The sequence below is a fragment of the Lygodium microphyllum genome, chromosome 18 (genome assembly GCF_053477565.2).
Source record: "Lygodium microphyllum isolate KBCC chromosome 18, Lygodium_microphyllum_v1.1.10, whole genome shotgun sequence".
NCBI classification, from domain to species: domain Eukaryota; kingdom Viridiplantae; phylum Streptophyta; class Polypodiopsida; order Schizaeales; family Lygodiaceae; genus Lygodium; species Lygodium microphyllum.
The window spans coordinates 79,770,544-79,785,920 of NC_141152.1; the positions used below are offsets into that span (position 1 = coordinate 79,770,544).

At 47.0% G+C, this 15,377-nt stretch overlaps 1 protein-coding gene across 4 annotated transcripts in view; it reads left to right on the plus strand.

Annotated features, from left to right (window-relative positions):
- Nucleotides 1–15,377, plus strand: part of LOC148021062 (uncharacterized) — a 118,696-nt gene that overhangs the window by 84,769 nt on the left and 18,550 nt on the right. For all 4 annotated transcript variants that reach the window (XM_087698916.1, XM_087698917.1, XM_087698914.1 and 1 more), the window contains 2 exons: nucleotides 9,470–9,533; nucleotides 9,646–9,713. In XM_087698916.1, the coding sequence (XP_087555042.1) occupies nucleotides 9,470–9,533; nucleotides 9,646–9,713 (132 nt within the window). The remainder of the gene's footprint in view (nucleotides 1–9,469; nucleotides 9,534–9,645; nucleotides 9,714–15,377) is intronic.

The following is a 15,377-nucleotide window of genomic DNA, read 5'->3' on the forward strand; positions in this document are numbered from 1 at the left end:
GGTGTTCTGCCCTTTAGGCAATTGCACCAAGTCCCAAGTGCCATTTTTTTCAAGAGATTCCATCTCTGACAGCATGGCTTTATACCATTTCTTGCTGTCCTATTTGTCCATTGCTTCCTTGAAGCAAGACAGTTCACCATAGTCTGTCAACATGACGTACTCAGCCACATTAATTGCACCGGGAACAAATCTGTCAGGTTTTCTAGTAGCCCTAGACGATCTCCTAACCCAATGGTCATTGTTTGTTGGCTGTTCCTGCAAATTTCCATTTTCAGCATGCTGTCCTAGCATTTCAGCCTGCAAATCAGCATTAACAGCTTGTTGTCCTGGCTATTTCTGCACATATAATGGCTCATTTTCATGGGCAATAGCTGGTTGATCATTTCCAGCATCATTTCTTGCATTTACAGGTTCATTTACAGCAGGTATTTGCTGCTGTACAGCGGGCACATTTTGTTGTCCAAAAGGTATTTCTTCCCGGAATACAACCCTACGGACTTCCTTAGTCTTTTCAGGCTGTTTATGCATGCGATCTTCCTGAAAGATAATGTCATCGCTACGTACTACTTTCCTTTTCTCGGGATCCCACAATCTATACCCCATTTCACCCTCGTCACCATATCCTAGGAAAATACATTTACAGGACTTTGGCTCAAGTTTGCTATGTTTTTCTTAACGAATATGCACAAAAACCTTGCAGCTAAACACTTTCAGGTGAGCATATGAAGGTGGCTTGCCAGACCACGCTTCTTGGGGAACTCCCCCTTCCACCAAAGACCTGTTTGGTGACCAATTAATTAAGTGAACGGCTGTCATAACAGCCTCTACCCAAAAACCATGGGGTAATGTAGCATAAGACAGCATCGTACAGACCTTATCCTGTATGGTTCGATTCATACGCTCTACAACTTCATTTTGGGGTGGATTATGAGGGGCAGTGAGCTCCCTCTTTATCCCTTTGCTGTCACAAAATGCCTGAAAGGCTTTGGACACATATTTCCCACCATTGTCAGAGCGAAGACACTTAAGTGTCTTATCTGTCTGATTTTCAGCCAATGCCAAGAATTTTTTAAACTTGTCAAGTACTTCATCCTTGCAACGAATAGGGTAAACCCATACTTTCCGTGTAGCATCATCGACAAAGGTGACAAAATATTTCTTTCCCCCTAAAGATAATCCTGGCGTTTGACATACATCCGAATGTACTAACTCTAGAGGAGAAGATTTCAAAGAAAGAGACTTTTTGTTAGAAGTCTGTGCATGTTTGCCTAAATACAATGATCACAGTGCTCAAAATCAGCATAACGAAGACAAGGCAAGTAACCCAAACGAGAAAGCACTTTCATTCCTGTTTGACTCATGTGTCCCAACCGGCCATGCCACAAAGAAACACTTGGCGGCTCGGTCACGGCAACAACATGGTCAGGCACACAAGATACATGAAGTGGATACAACGTATCACTCTTGCAACCTCTGGCAATAACTCTAGATCCCTTATAGATCTTCCATTTTCCATCCCCAAAGGTGGTATGAAAACCATCATCATCTAGCTGCCTTGTGCTAATCAAGCTCTTTTTGAGCTGAGGTACATGCCGTACATGCTGAAGTGTAAAGACAACGCCATGTTGAAACTATAACTGCACATTGCCAATACCTCCAATCTCACATGCATAGTTGTCCCCAAGATGGACAATACCATGTCGACCCCCTGTATAGATGGAAAACCACTCACGATGAGGGGTGACATGAAAGGAAGCACCTAAATCAAGAATCCAGGTATGGATGTCATCATCTATATCTGCAAGTAGAGCATGTGCACCAAAATGTGAAGAATTAAAGAGTACATCGCTCCCACTGTCAGTGTCATGAGTGACTACATTCACCTCTTCAATTTTTACACTGCTCTTCTTAGGCTGATTGTCCTTCTTCTCTTTCTTGCAGTCATTTGTCTTCTTGCCTTTTTCTTTCTCTTTCTTCCATTTGTAGCTGTCACGTTTAAAGTGACCCTTCTTGCCACAATGATGGCCTTGAACATCTTTGCCATGTGTTTTAATGCGTCCCTTGCCATCATATATGCCCTTTTGCTGTGATCTGTCCCTAGTATGCAAAGCATTGGAAGACTTACCGGATGCATTGTTCTGCCGATTCATCTCTTTTATAAGTAGAGCACTCTCTACATCAGCATACAAAAGGATCACATTAGAATTGCTCATAGTAGTCTTGAATGTATCCCAACTTTCTGGTAGAGTGCAAAGCAAGAAAGTAGCCTTAAATTCCTCATCAATCATGAACTTCAAGCCAACCAGCTGGCTGAAAATGGAGTTAAACTCACTCAAGTGAGTAGACATTGCTGTACCTTCTTTCATACACAAATCCATAAGCTTTTTCAGCCAATACACTTTGCTTGCAACACTCTTCTGTGCATACAATTCTTCCAGTCTAGTCCATATAGCATATGCAGAATCCAAAGCGTCAATGTTGAAGAGCAAGGCATCAGAAATCGATAGCTCTATGGTTGAGCGTGCAAGCGCATTCAACTCATCCCAATCGTCCTGATCCATGTCCGCAGGCTTTGCCCCTTTAGTTTTGATCGGCTTTGCCTGCTTCTTTTGTAACAGGATATTGTAGCACTGTTTTTGCCAAACTGCAAAAGCATGTGCGCCTTCAACCTTCTTTATATGCATCAAATTACTGCTGTCATTGCTGCCAGCCATGGTTTTCGGCCCAAATGTGACCAAAAAACCAGTAAATGCAGGCCCAAACTATAACCCAAGTGACCAGGGTACAAAAAAGTACCAATCAGCAATAAATGACCATGCATACAGATTTCAGATCTGTAATTAAGTTTTCAGAAGCACCAAACCAAGTGCTACAACATTATCCAAGTGATTACAACTGTTGCAAAGGGCATCTGCATCACATTACATGAGAAATCCCAAAATTTCAGCTGCAATTTCTGTTGTACATGTACCCACGGGCATAAAATTCGACACGAATGGTCAAAAGCCCCAAGAGTTTGTGCTCAAAGCGTCAAACACACATATGGATTTCCTCTGTCATGCATAGGACTATCCAATTTTGCCAAAATAAAGCAATTTCAGCAAAACCCCTAAATTTTACTAAGTGTTGATGTCCAAATTGCGCGGAATTCAGCCTGCATGTACATAAAATGACCAAATGTTGCAGAAATTTTGCCCAAATTGCAAAAGCCCCAAATTGCACGGGGTCCAATGTGCCTCAATGTCGAGAAATTGGGTCAATTTCAGCCCAATTTGTGCATATACATGAAAAGCCCCAAATGTCAGGGACAAAATGTTACAAATTCCTGCAATTTCTGAGGCAAATATCACTGTTGCATCTTGCTTGCACCAAAACTGGACAAATCTCCAAATTTTCCAAGTCCTGCGTACACTAATTTCAGTGAAATTGAAAGAATTTCACTAAAATGTGAAAAGCCCCAAAATTCCTGTGCAAATGTGTACCGACGTTGCAATTTCTGAGTCAGATTGTCCAATTCTGTGTTGAGATTCCCAGATTTGAGAAAAGCCCCAAATTTTTGAGCCGATTTTACACAGATCTAAGATCTTATGCTTACGCGCGCGAAACCCCGTTAGTGGGTATAAGCAATTAAAAAAAAAGGTTTTTTTTTTTTTTGAAAAGTTCTGACGGGTCCGTTGACCCACCAGGCGTCGGCGTGAGCCTGGAATCCCACCGGCTGGTCGTGCTTGTCAGTGCTCGCTGCAGTTGCGTCGCCTGACCGTCACGCCGCGTGTTCGCCATTCGCGTGGGTCGCCCCCGTCGCCCATCACGTAGCTGCCGCGCTCGTTACTAGTCACGCAGCCGTCACGCGCTGAAGCCGACGACTGTTGTCCTCGTGTAGCTGTCGCCCGCTTGGTCACGCGACTGACCTGTGCAGCTCGTCGCCTGTTCACCTAGCTTGTCGCACGCTGATTAGCCCGTCAAGTGCCCGTTGCTCCGGTCGACTGCCTCTCAATTGCTACTCGTTAAACTCCTGCAGCACCTTGGCTGTCTCTTGCTAGCTCTGATACCAGTTTTTAGGGCAAGGTTAGGCACGGAGATCGAGGTAGACAGTCGTTGCACCCTATGAGAGAGTCAGAGAGAGTGCAAGAGAGCAGAGTAGAGAGTGAACACGTTTTTCGGTACAATGATGAGTGTACCACTTTAGGTTTTTAGATAGATATATGTATGAAAGTACAATGTACTAAGGGTGTGTTCACACCTAGCACATATAAAAGGCACGATGGCCCTTTATTCCCAACACGCGCGATGCATGGAGAGACCCTGACTTTCAGAGGAGGGAGATGTCGCTGGACTTCTCTTGGGGATAGAGGCGACTAGGTGGAGTCCTGCTGAAGCGGTTGGTTAGGTTCTATGTGGGAGAGTGGGGATGCTCTTGTGGAGGCTAGGTTGGTGGGCACCACGTTGTTTGATCATTGCCCAGTTCTCCTGACACTTGATCCCCTAGCATCTGCCCTAGACACACGATCTTGTCGGATCCTTGACTCGATCTATAGGAGGGAGGAGATGAAGAGACAGATTGAGCAGATTTGGACTAGGGAATGGGACAGGAGGGACCAGATCGCATAGCAGGTCGTTGCAGAGGTCCTAGCTGAGTCAAGTAGTATCTGCTAGGAGGCAGCCCTATAGGCCAGGTAGCAGAGCTGGGAGGAGGGGAGAGCTCCTCGGCAGGACCTTGCAGCTACACAGAGATTATTACAGGAGGCACCAGGGGATCCCGCCCTCCATGCATAGGAGGTGCGTGCGGGAATAGCCATCGACGGCCTAGAGGACAGGCGCTCGGAGTTCTCATTCCGCACCTTAATAACCTTTTGGGCGCGCGGAAGGGGGACATGATGTGCAGGGAGTTTTTTTAGGTGTACCAGCCCCACACCTCAGGAGAGCAGATAGGTAGCCTTCGGGATCAGTATGGGAGGACTCGTTCTCGCCTAGACGAGGTGATGGAGATTTCCATCGACTACTACAGACGCCTTTTCTAGCAGGAGATAGCCTCAGCTAGAGGATAGCAATGTAGACAGTAGGTCTGGGATCACATCCCGTCCCTCCTCACAGAGGAGATGGGACGCTCCCTCCTAGCCCCCTTCACAGAGAAGGAACTAGAGGAGGCTTTCCATACACAGGACGGGCAGAAATGCCCGGTAGAGGATGGCCTTTCTAAGGGTTTCTTCACTACCTATTGGGAGGCGGTGATGGACCCCTTATTGATAGCCTTCCAGGAGATTTCCACTTCAGGACAGATGCCAGAGAGGCTTTTGGCAGGCCTCATTAGTCTTCTCCCCAAAGGGGGAGACCGGTTGGAGCTTTGCCAGTGGAGACCGATCACCTTATTGTCAGTGGCCTATAAGACACTGGCAAATATGATTGGTAGGCGACTATGCCCTGTGCTTCCAGACATCATTCATGACACACAGACAGGCTTTGTCCAAGATAGGAGCATCCCAGACAATGTATTCACCTTATTTGAGGCAACAGAGTGGGCTTAGCACAGTGGGCAGGGACTGGCCGTACTACTCCTAGACTTCGACAAAGCCTATGATAGGGTGGACTGGGATTTCCTAGAGGGCACCATGGTGAGGTTGGGCTTCTCCCAGGCATGGATCCGCGGGGTCTCCGCAGTTTATAGATTGGCTACTAGCAGAGTCCTCGTAGGTGGTAGGCGCGGGGAGGAGTTTCGGCTGGAGAGATTGGTCCAGTAGGGCTGCCCCTTGGCCCCTTACCTATTCTTACTCTTTGCGCAGGCGATGTCTCACTTCCTCAGGTCACGTGTGAGCGGGTTACAGGCCTCCAACTTCTAGTGAGAGAGGAGACGGAGTTGGTAGACTCAGAGTGTGCCGATGATACAACACTACATAGAGGACGATGAGTTGATGCTAGAGAGAGTGAGACTGGCTCTTGAGGTGTTCCGTACTGCAGCGGTAGCGAAAATCAATTGGCGAAAGTTGGTTGGTTTCCTTACAGACCCGGACTCTAGCATAGAGTGACGCGTTCACGTGGGATTTAGATGGGTGAGCAGAGAAGGGTAGACCGTCCGTTACCTGGGGTTGCAGGTGGGACTCGACATCACTCCCGCCTAGGAGTTTCTTTCAATCCTTGACTCTATTCGGAGGAAGCTGACCTACTGGAGTACTGCTCGCCTCTGCCTAGCAGACCGAGCCTTGGTGGTGAACCAGGTCCTAGCAACGACTTGGTACATCGCCTTGTGTTGGTGCTTCTCCTCATCCTGTGTAGTTCACCATCACCGCCTAGTGCAAAACGTCCTTTGGTTTGGGTCAGACGGTTCCAAGGATTCCAAGGCCAAGGTGGCATGGGCGAATATCATTTGGCAGAGGTGGGCTTGGGATCATAGACCCAGAGTATCAGAGTATGGCCCTCTTGGGCAAGCTAGTAGTCCACGGCCTCACACCAAGAGGGCAGACCTGGAAGGTCCTATTGTAGGAGGGTCTTCAGGATTGTGGACCGAGGCTTGGCGATGAGTGGAGGCTATCCCTGAGATGGATCTTCACGACAGCCCAGATCACCCCTCCCAGATCCCCCTTCTTACGCAGCCTGCTCCGTGTGTGGTAGGGTTGCGGTAAGGCCATAATCCAGAGCTCCCTAGGCTGCTAGTAGGAGATAGACTGTCAGTTGGTGATCTGGAATCCCCAGGTCAGAGATCAGGAAGGGGCACAAATTGGTGAGCACCTCAACATCCAATGGGTTGGTTGGGAGGCTGGTCTAGCTTGTACCCACATCCAGTGGGTTGGTTGGGAGGCCGGCCCGGTTCGTACCATCACGACATGGTGGGAGGTTTACAGGATGGTGGATGAGGGGGTGCTACAGTGAGTATCAGGCTTCCAGAGAGGAGTGGAGTTGAGGAGAAGAGAGATAAGACATAGCAATACCTCAGGAGTGGCTTGCTCCCGCGATACGAGAGCTGATAGAGCTCGGGGAGGTATGGGTCGCTAGGATCTCACTAGCAAGTATCCCCTTACAGGTGGCAGGTAGAGTGGGCGGTGCTCCACCTGGGACCTTCTTCACCGTGCAGGAGGGGGCGTCTGGCCCTTGACAGAGGGCAACAGGATGGGGGGATAGCTGTCCTTTCATGGAGGAGGATTTGGGTGATTGGCCTTTAGGGGAAGACATGGCGGCTGGACCCTTATGTCTTCTGGAAGGAGCTCAGGGAGTGGGCCTCTGGATGTGGGAGGGCAGGCCACTTGATGAGTTGGAGTGGGATCTGGGAGAGTGGCTATGGCTGGCCACTGCAGTTGCCAAGAATCCACCGAGATTCATGGAGTACACTGCCAGGATTGGCAGACACGTATTGATGCAGGAGGACATGGATTGGGTGCTGTCACATAGTAGGCACTGGGCAGAGCACACCATCATGGAGCCTTTCGGATGGACTTTCTGACGCCGCCTATGGGATAGCTGGAGGCCGAGGAGGGTACCGTATTTCTTATGGCTAGTGACACATGGAGGCTTGGCGGTGGGAAGTTGGCTAGCCCAAATGCATGAGGGAGGTTGTAAGCATTGCACACAGCAGCCTCTGGAAACCCCAAATCATTGCCTTTGGTCGTGTGAGGCGGTGCAACTCGTGTGGAGAGGAGCATGCCGTATCCTTCGCCGTATAGCACCCAGCCTTGGATGTATCTCATGGGGAGCTTTCTGCTAGCAGGCAGTTAGGTAGGGCCATCACCTTCTGTATGAGGCTAGGATGGAGGACATGATATTCATTATTGAGGCAGGGTCATGCACATTGGTCAGTTTGGAGGCTCTACCCATTTGCCAGGTACTGGAGCCCACTACAGACTGCTTTGAGGTATGGGAGATCATAGGGAGTCTTACTGGATGGCAAATCTGGAAGGCGTGGTGTAAGGAGGCTTTTGGCAGAGAAAAGACCAGGTGCAGGGCGAGTCCAGGGCTTGTTAGGAGCTCCGTTGCCATTTCATATGCACTTGGGGCGGCGAGGACTTGTTCTCGTGATGCAGGCAGGCAGCCCCTGATGACGATACACCCCCCCTCCATGGCTTCTTGCCCCCATCCCCCTTAGACCGCCTTGAGAGGCTGGTACATCTGATATATCTGTGACCCTGCATCAGCTCCTGCTAGTCTGTTGTGCATGAGCAGTTCTTTGTATTTAGGGGTTTTTTTTGAAGTAATATAATTAGCCACACTTTTATTTGAAAAAAAAATTTGGGTGGTGGGTGGGCTTCTCTCTTTGTAATGGTCCCTAATCTTGTCAGAATTCGGAGATGTCTATATAGCTCTTTGCATTCATCATTGTAGCATCTGTTTTGAGGCATGGTGCGCGATTGGGTGGATCTACTAGTGTGTGTGGGGTGTGGAAAGCTTTGAGAGAGAGAGGGAGAGAGAGAGAGAGGGAGAGAGAGAGAGAGAGAGAGAGTTGGCATTGTTGGGCATCACATTTGCTGATACCTATGTGGTTTGTACCTGTTGTTTTCATGATTCATTATGAGTTCTTAGGTTCATGCTCTCTGCTCATTGTGTCATTCTTTATGCTTTGCATTTTCTCAGTTCAGTCCATTTGCACATTCTTCCACAATACATCTTGCTTACAAGCCCTTACTTATCTAGGTTTATTTTTAGATATAAGGTTTAACATATGCACAGCAAACATGTGTGTACAGTTTTAGAAGAAAGTTTCAAGTACGTTTGGTTGTCTGGAGCTGAACTGTACAGAGCCATAAGATTGATAGGCAACATCAAGAAGTGGCTTTAGCAATAAGTTGTAGCGATGGAGCTTCACTAAGACCTTCCATTTTATACATCAAAATAATTACAAAGCCTAGGGAAAGGCTAAAAGGCTAGGTAAATGTCCGTTTTAAAACGTCATGTTATTTTTTAATGCTCCAAAATGTCAAGAGTGTTTGGGCCAAACATTATTCAGTTTTCACAAACATTTGCAAATGTTTGCACGGCCCAGCATTTGAGTAATATAAAGCTATGTTGTTTGTCATGGACAATTATATGGGAAGTATGTGAACAGTTTTCAAAGGACAAAGAAATCAAAACAGAAAATAACGAAATTTTGTGAGCTTTTTTATCCATCGACTGTAAATGGTCAGTAATTGACACTGGCATGATTAGATCCCACTCGTTGCTTTTTTGTTTCAATCAAGTAATATTCTTGTTTTGTTCTTGCACTTTCTAATTAACTGTTGTATAAATGGGAACCTTCTGGGCTCATTTCTGCAAATAAAACTTTCTTTTTAATTATGGCATTCTCATTTAGTAAACATGGAAGGATGCAGGTAAGTTTGAGATCTTTAAATAATTAGGTTTTCTTGTGATTCCATTCTTCTGTAGTAGCATCCTCTCTATAGTTTGAGCTTAGTAACTGTAATTTTCTCTTTGATACCATTGTCATTTTGAAAACTTGCTATATCTGGTGTTTACAATCTGTGATTGCCCTGTGTGCTTGTACAAGCAGAGTGTATGGCTTCAAGTATTGAGGGCAATGCAACCTTCAGTGTCATCCAATTTAGATGCTGAAGGTAAGTATGCTGTTTGTTTAGAAGTATGCAGCCTCCAAATTTCCATAACTAGGAATTTCTTTATAAGAAGTTGGTTGATTTTTGTATTTCACTGTGTATGGTTGTAGAACAGGGTTCAATGTAGAGTCACTAGGTGACAAAAGTGAATTGGGCTCTGGTTGGCACATGAGTCGTACAGAGGTAACTGAATGTATTATGTATCTAGGTTTATGAGTACTAGTTTTGCAACTGCTTTATGTCTTTGAACTTCTGTGCATTCTTCTATAAACATGCATTGAAAAGTTTGAGTTCTCATGAAGTGGGTGGCTTTCTTGGTATGAAAGAGGGTATTTACTTTTCCTACTAGCTAGTTTCTTATAGTGAAGAAAGCAATGTATTGTTCCATCTTGAGACAAGAGCTGTCACTGTGTTTACTGCTCTTATATAATTCTTTCTTGAGTCTATCCAACATGTATGTTTGAAGATGTTTGACAAAACTATTAATCCTTTCTCAGTAACATGTGCAATACTATGCTGGAAAGATGGTGATTTTACACATTTCCAAGCTCATGAAATCTCGAGGTCGGGTTTCTTCTACTAGATTTGCTCATCCAATACAATACAAGGTAAAGAAGATTGATGAGGAATTTATGTGTGGGCAAGGCTGGATGGTTTATCTTTCTTTGAGAGATAAGAACGATTCTATTAATAAATCTCCTCAGGACAAAACATCCAAAGTAAAAGATAGCCTGTCTGGGACTTTCAAAATAAAAACAATACAATGGAGGGAGAGTCTTTTCTTTTTGCACACAGAGGTGTGGCTATTTATATTAATCAAAAGAAAATACATAGACAAACCTCGCAAGCCACCAGAATAGGTGCTCAGAGTTCTCCTTCCACACCTCAATAGCATTTTGGGTGTAGAAGGGGGACACGACGTGCAGAGAGTTCTTCCAGATGCATCGGTCACGAACCTCTGGAGAGCAGATCGAGAGACTTCATGACTACGATGAGAGGGTCCACTCTTGTCCACAGGAGGTGATGGAGATTGCTATGGTCTCGAGGATCAACTTACGGAAGTCAATTGGGTTTCCCACAAATCTAGAGTCTAGCATTGAGTGGGGCATCTACTTGGGGTTCAGATGGGTTAACTTGGTTACCAAGTGGGCCTCGACATTACCCCAACTAGCAGTTTCTCCCAGTACTTGACTCCATTAGAAGGAAGCTTACATATTGGAGCATCACCAAGCTCTCCCTAGCAGACAAGGCCCTAGTTGTCAGCCAAGTGCTCTTGGTGACAGCCTAGTATGGTACATTGCTTCTTGTTGGTATTTCTCTTCCTCGTGTGGCTCAGCTTCGTCACCTCATAGGGAGTTTTGTTTGGGCTTGTTTGGATGGAAGCACAAATGCTCTCCAGTCTAGCTGGAGTTGAAAGCAAATCACATCTAAATACAAGGCTTCTCAAGGCGGGTTGGGGGGGTGGGAAAAAGAAGCCATGGTGGAGTGTAACACATTTGGGGTTTGCCATGCCGTGAAGTGAAATATAGGCTATGGCAATTCTGACTGTGAAGGAACTGCTGTTGAAGCTCCTGTTGATGCCAAGAGTCCCTTTGAGGTTTCTCCTAGCGGCTTTGTATAAGTGAATTATGGACAATCAAAGCTCTGCAAATGTGGCACATGTTGTAAGGCTCTCTCTGTTAAATATTAGCTGGGAGTGGGCCTTCCAAGTATGCCACCCAGTGAGGCTCACAACTGCAGAGGAACTAGCCTCAATGATGAAGATCATGCCATGCACCTTAACCTCTGTAGGGTAGGTGATATCCCTGACTGACTGACTGTGATATCTGGAAGGAGTGGATAAAGTTTGTTGCTGATCATCTTTGCTAGTTTCTTATAGGCTATTGATAACAGGGTGATTAGACACTGCTGGGTAAGCTCCAGTGGGCTTGGGTAGATTGACAATAGGGCGATTAGACACTTGCTATCTTGCAGCTGCATGTAGCTCCGACAAGTCTAGTGATGTATCTCACATGCAGAAGGTGGAGTCTCCTTAGGCATGTCTAAAACCAATTGTGAAAAGGAGAGCCTTCTAGGTCTCATGCTCTTCATGTGCAATGCCTTGTAAATCTATGCTTTTGCGTTGCTAACCTCTAGGGTCTCTACTTCCTCAGGTCACGTGTGAGCAGGTTACGCGGCCTCCGGCTTCCAGTGAGAGAGGAGACTGAGCTGTTAGACTCAGAGTATGCAGATGATACAACACTCTACATAGAGGATGATGAGTTGATGCTAGAGAGAGTGAGACTGGCTATTGAGGTGTTCTGTACTGCAGCGGGAGCGAAAATCAACTTGTGAAAGTCGGTTGGCTTCCTCACAAACCCGGACTCTAGCACAGAGTGGGGCGTCCACCTGGGATTTAGATGGGTGAGCAGAGGGCAGACCGTTCACTACCTAGGGTTCTAGGTTGGACTCGACATCACTCCCGCCCATCAGTTTCTTCTAGTCCTCGACTCTATTCGGAGGAAGCTAACTTACTGGAGTACTGCTCGCCTCTCACTAGCAAGCCGAGCCCTGGTGGTTAACGAGGTCGTCCTAGCGACGGCTTGGTACATCTCGTGTTGGTGCTTCTCCTCATCATGTGTAGTGTAGCTTCGCCACCTAGTGTAGAAGTTCCTTTGGTCCGGGTCAAACGGTCCCAGGTATTTCAAGGCCAATGTGGCATGGGCGACCATCATCCGGCATTGGTTAGAGAGAGGGCTTGGGATCATAGACCCAGAGTATCAGAGTATGGCCCTCTTGGGCAAGCTAGTAGTCCGTGGCCTCATACTAGGAGGGCAGACCTAGAAGATTCTATTGCAGGAGGGTCTTCAAGATTGTAGACTGAGGCTTGGCGGTGAGTGGAGGCCGTCCCTGAGATAGATCTTCATGACAGCCTAGATCACCCCCCCCAGATCCCCCTTTCTATGCAGCTTGCTCCGTGTGTGGTAGGGCTTCCGTAAGGCCCTAATCCAAAGCCCCCCAGGCTACTAGGAAGAGATAGATCGTTAACCAGTGATTTGGAACCCCTAGGTTAGAGATTGAGAAGGGGCACAAATTGGGGAGCACCCCCACATCCAGTGAGTTGGTTGGGAGGCCGGCCCGTTCGTACCATCAGGACATGGCGGGAGGTGTACAGGATGGTGGATGCGGAGGTCCTGCTACGAGTACCAGGTTGCTAGAGAAGAGTGGAGTTGAGAAGGGAGATAGACGCAACAATACCTTAGGAGTGTCTTAGTCGGGTGCATAGCCCGCGTGCGTCCTCCTCCGGAGAGGCCCCTTCGGGGAGCCCGGTAATACGCACGTTCAATCTACGCGCGTTCCTGAGCCTCTCCTCCTCTAAGGTCTCCTGAACCCGGACTACCTCCTTTTTATTTTCTTCCTGGACCTCCTTCTTAATGTTCTTCTTCACTACCTCAATCCACCCCTCCTTATTCCCTTCTAATTCTTCCTTCATGTTTGCTTTGATTTTTTCCTCCCATCCCTCTCTCGAAGCCTCAACTTCGGTTTTAATGCATACCTGGAGGTCCTCTCGGCATTCCTTCGTGATGGGTGAAGGTGGACTAGAGGACATGCGGATGTGCTTCCCCTGATCAGACGTCATGTCTTCCTGCCTCGCGTTCTACCTAACTCCTTCCGTCACCAGCGCAGGGTCTGTTCCGCCCTGCTCGAGTCCTGCCCTTGCGAACATCAGCCTGTCTTGCTATCTGGTTTTCCTTGCTCTGACCAGCGCGGGGTCTCATCTCGTCCTGCCTGTCGATTCGTCTCCTGTCCCTTTTGACGTCCGTCTTTCGTCTGGACGAGCGACTTCTATCCCAGCTCCTGGTAATCAGTATCAACCTGACCTAATCTGACATCCCCTGTTCTGGGCCCGACAACATGGGTGTGACGACCTGCCCTAATCTGGGTAAGTCAGAGTGTGAGTGAGAGAGATTGTTAAAGGCCTGTTTTCACTGAAGAGCAGTGTATAGATTGGGGCTGTGGTCCTGAGGTCCTGGGGTACAACGGCCTACTGAAGGAGACAGGTTTTGTCCTGTTCTGTGAAAGACAGCCAGAGTTGGATAATTTCTGTAATCAGCATAAAGCTTGGGAATGGCTAACTTGCAGGAATCTAATGGTATTGACATGGCCTTTATAGACCAGCATATTGGAAATGGGGAGGACAAAGACTTGGTGGAATCAGATGGCGATTCGTTCGCTGAGGATTCTGGGCAGTTAATGGAAGGGGACGAGATGGGTAAACGTCGCAAGATGTCGGTTGAAGAACTGGACTTGTGTGCCCTGAATTTGCCTCAGCAAAATGTTCATGCCTTGTGCTCTCAGACTAATGAGTCCTTTCAGTTTATGCTGTCCTTTGCCAATCATCTGATGTGGGAATATGCTCAAGCTAATGAGGGTAAAGTGAGTTCTTTACCACAAGGGGAACATGTGGTCACTGTTATGGGTGCTGATCTGGTTCTACAGCAGATTGCTGCCTTCCATGAGAGGGCTGCCATCTTTTACTTTACGGGAAAGACCCCATTGATCTCCAGCATCCGTGCATGGTTGCTATCCATGCTTGCCAAGGTGGCGATGTGTTAGGATGATGTTTTAAGGCAAGACCAGGCATCCCTTGTGGAAGAGATCTATGATGGCGTGAGGGGTTTTTTTGAGGTCCTTTTCCATTTCCCGGAAGTGTGGGCTCATATTATGCGACGTATCCCGTTGTTCATGGATGGCCAGCTAGTCCATATGGTTCCTTGGAGGCCTATGGCCGAATTTTAGGAGATATTGAGGTAGACATGCCCAATTTGGGTCGAGGTGGTTGATTTTTTTGCCTCTCGTAAATAGGAATAGGGCATGCATGCTTTGGGAGATAGGGAAACCTTGCTTGACTAAAGTTCATTTTCAGGTTTCGGGGTTGCAAACTTTGGTCTATGAGCTCAAACGAGGCATATTTGCTGTACACTGTTTCAGGTGTGGACAATTGGGACATTTCATTTCAGAATGTGATAGAAGCCATGAGGTAATGCAGCCATCTTTGGATCGTGATTTGGATATGCATGACCATCTTCCTCAGCAGGTAGCTTAGCAGCCTGAAGCCGCTTCTGAGCAGATTATCCAGTAGGGACAACTAGATGGAAAGAAGGTTGCTTCTCAAGCTGGAAATCAGCATGCTTCGCCTTCGGGGGGATTAGAACTTGTCTCCTTAGGATAACTCTTGGGTTACGGTGGTTTGCCGTAGTGCTAGACAGGAGCCTCGGTCTACTCATGTTCACCTAGCTCCCCAGCCTATTAGCCAGACATTTCAATGGCAATGCCTTCAGACTGGAAGATTGCCATCATTTGGTTATTGCCCAAGGTTCCCCCTCTCCTACTTCTTTGAAACAATGGGGACCCTTTTCTATTATGGGCTCTTTATACAAAATCGTTTCAAAAATCATTGCCAACAGATTGCAGAAAGTATTTCCGCATTTGGTTCATCCTCACCAATACGGTTTCATTAAGGGTCGGAATATAATGCATAACATTTTGAATATTCAATTGGGGATTGACTTTGCAAAAGCTTCAGGCCAGCAGGTGGTCATGCTCCAGCTTGATATTGAAAAGGAATTTGATCATGTAAGCTTGTCTTTTCTGAGGCAGCTAATGTTCACCATGGGTTTTGGGCCATGTATGGTTTCTCTTGTGGATACTATTGGTCAGGGGGCAGTGACCTGTATTGCACTTAATGGAGGCATCACTGATGAAATTACCTTATCCCACTCTCTCTCTCTCAAGGCTGCCCTCTTAGTCCTTTGTTGTTTGCATTAGTTACTCACCCGGTGCTTTCTTTGCTGGATAAGTTGGCCA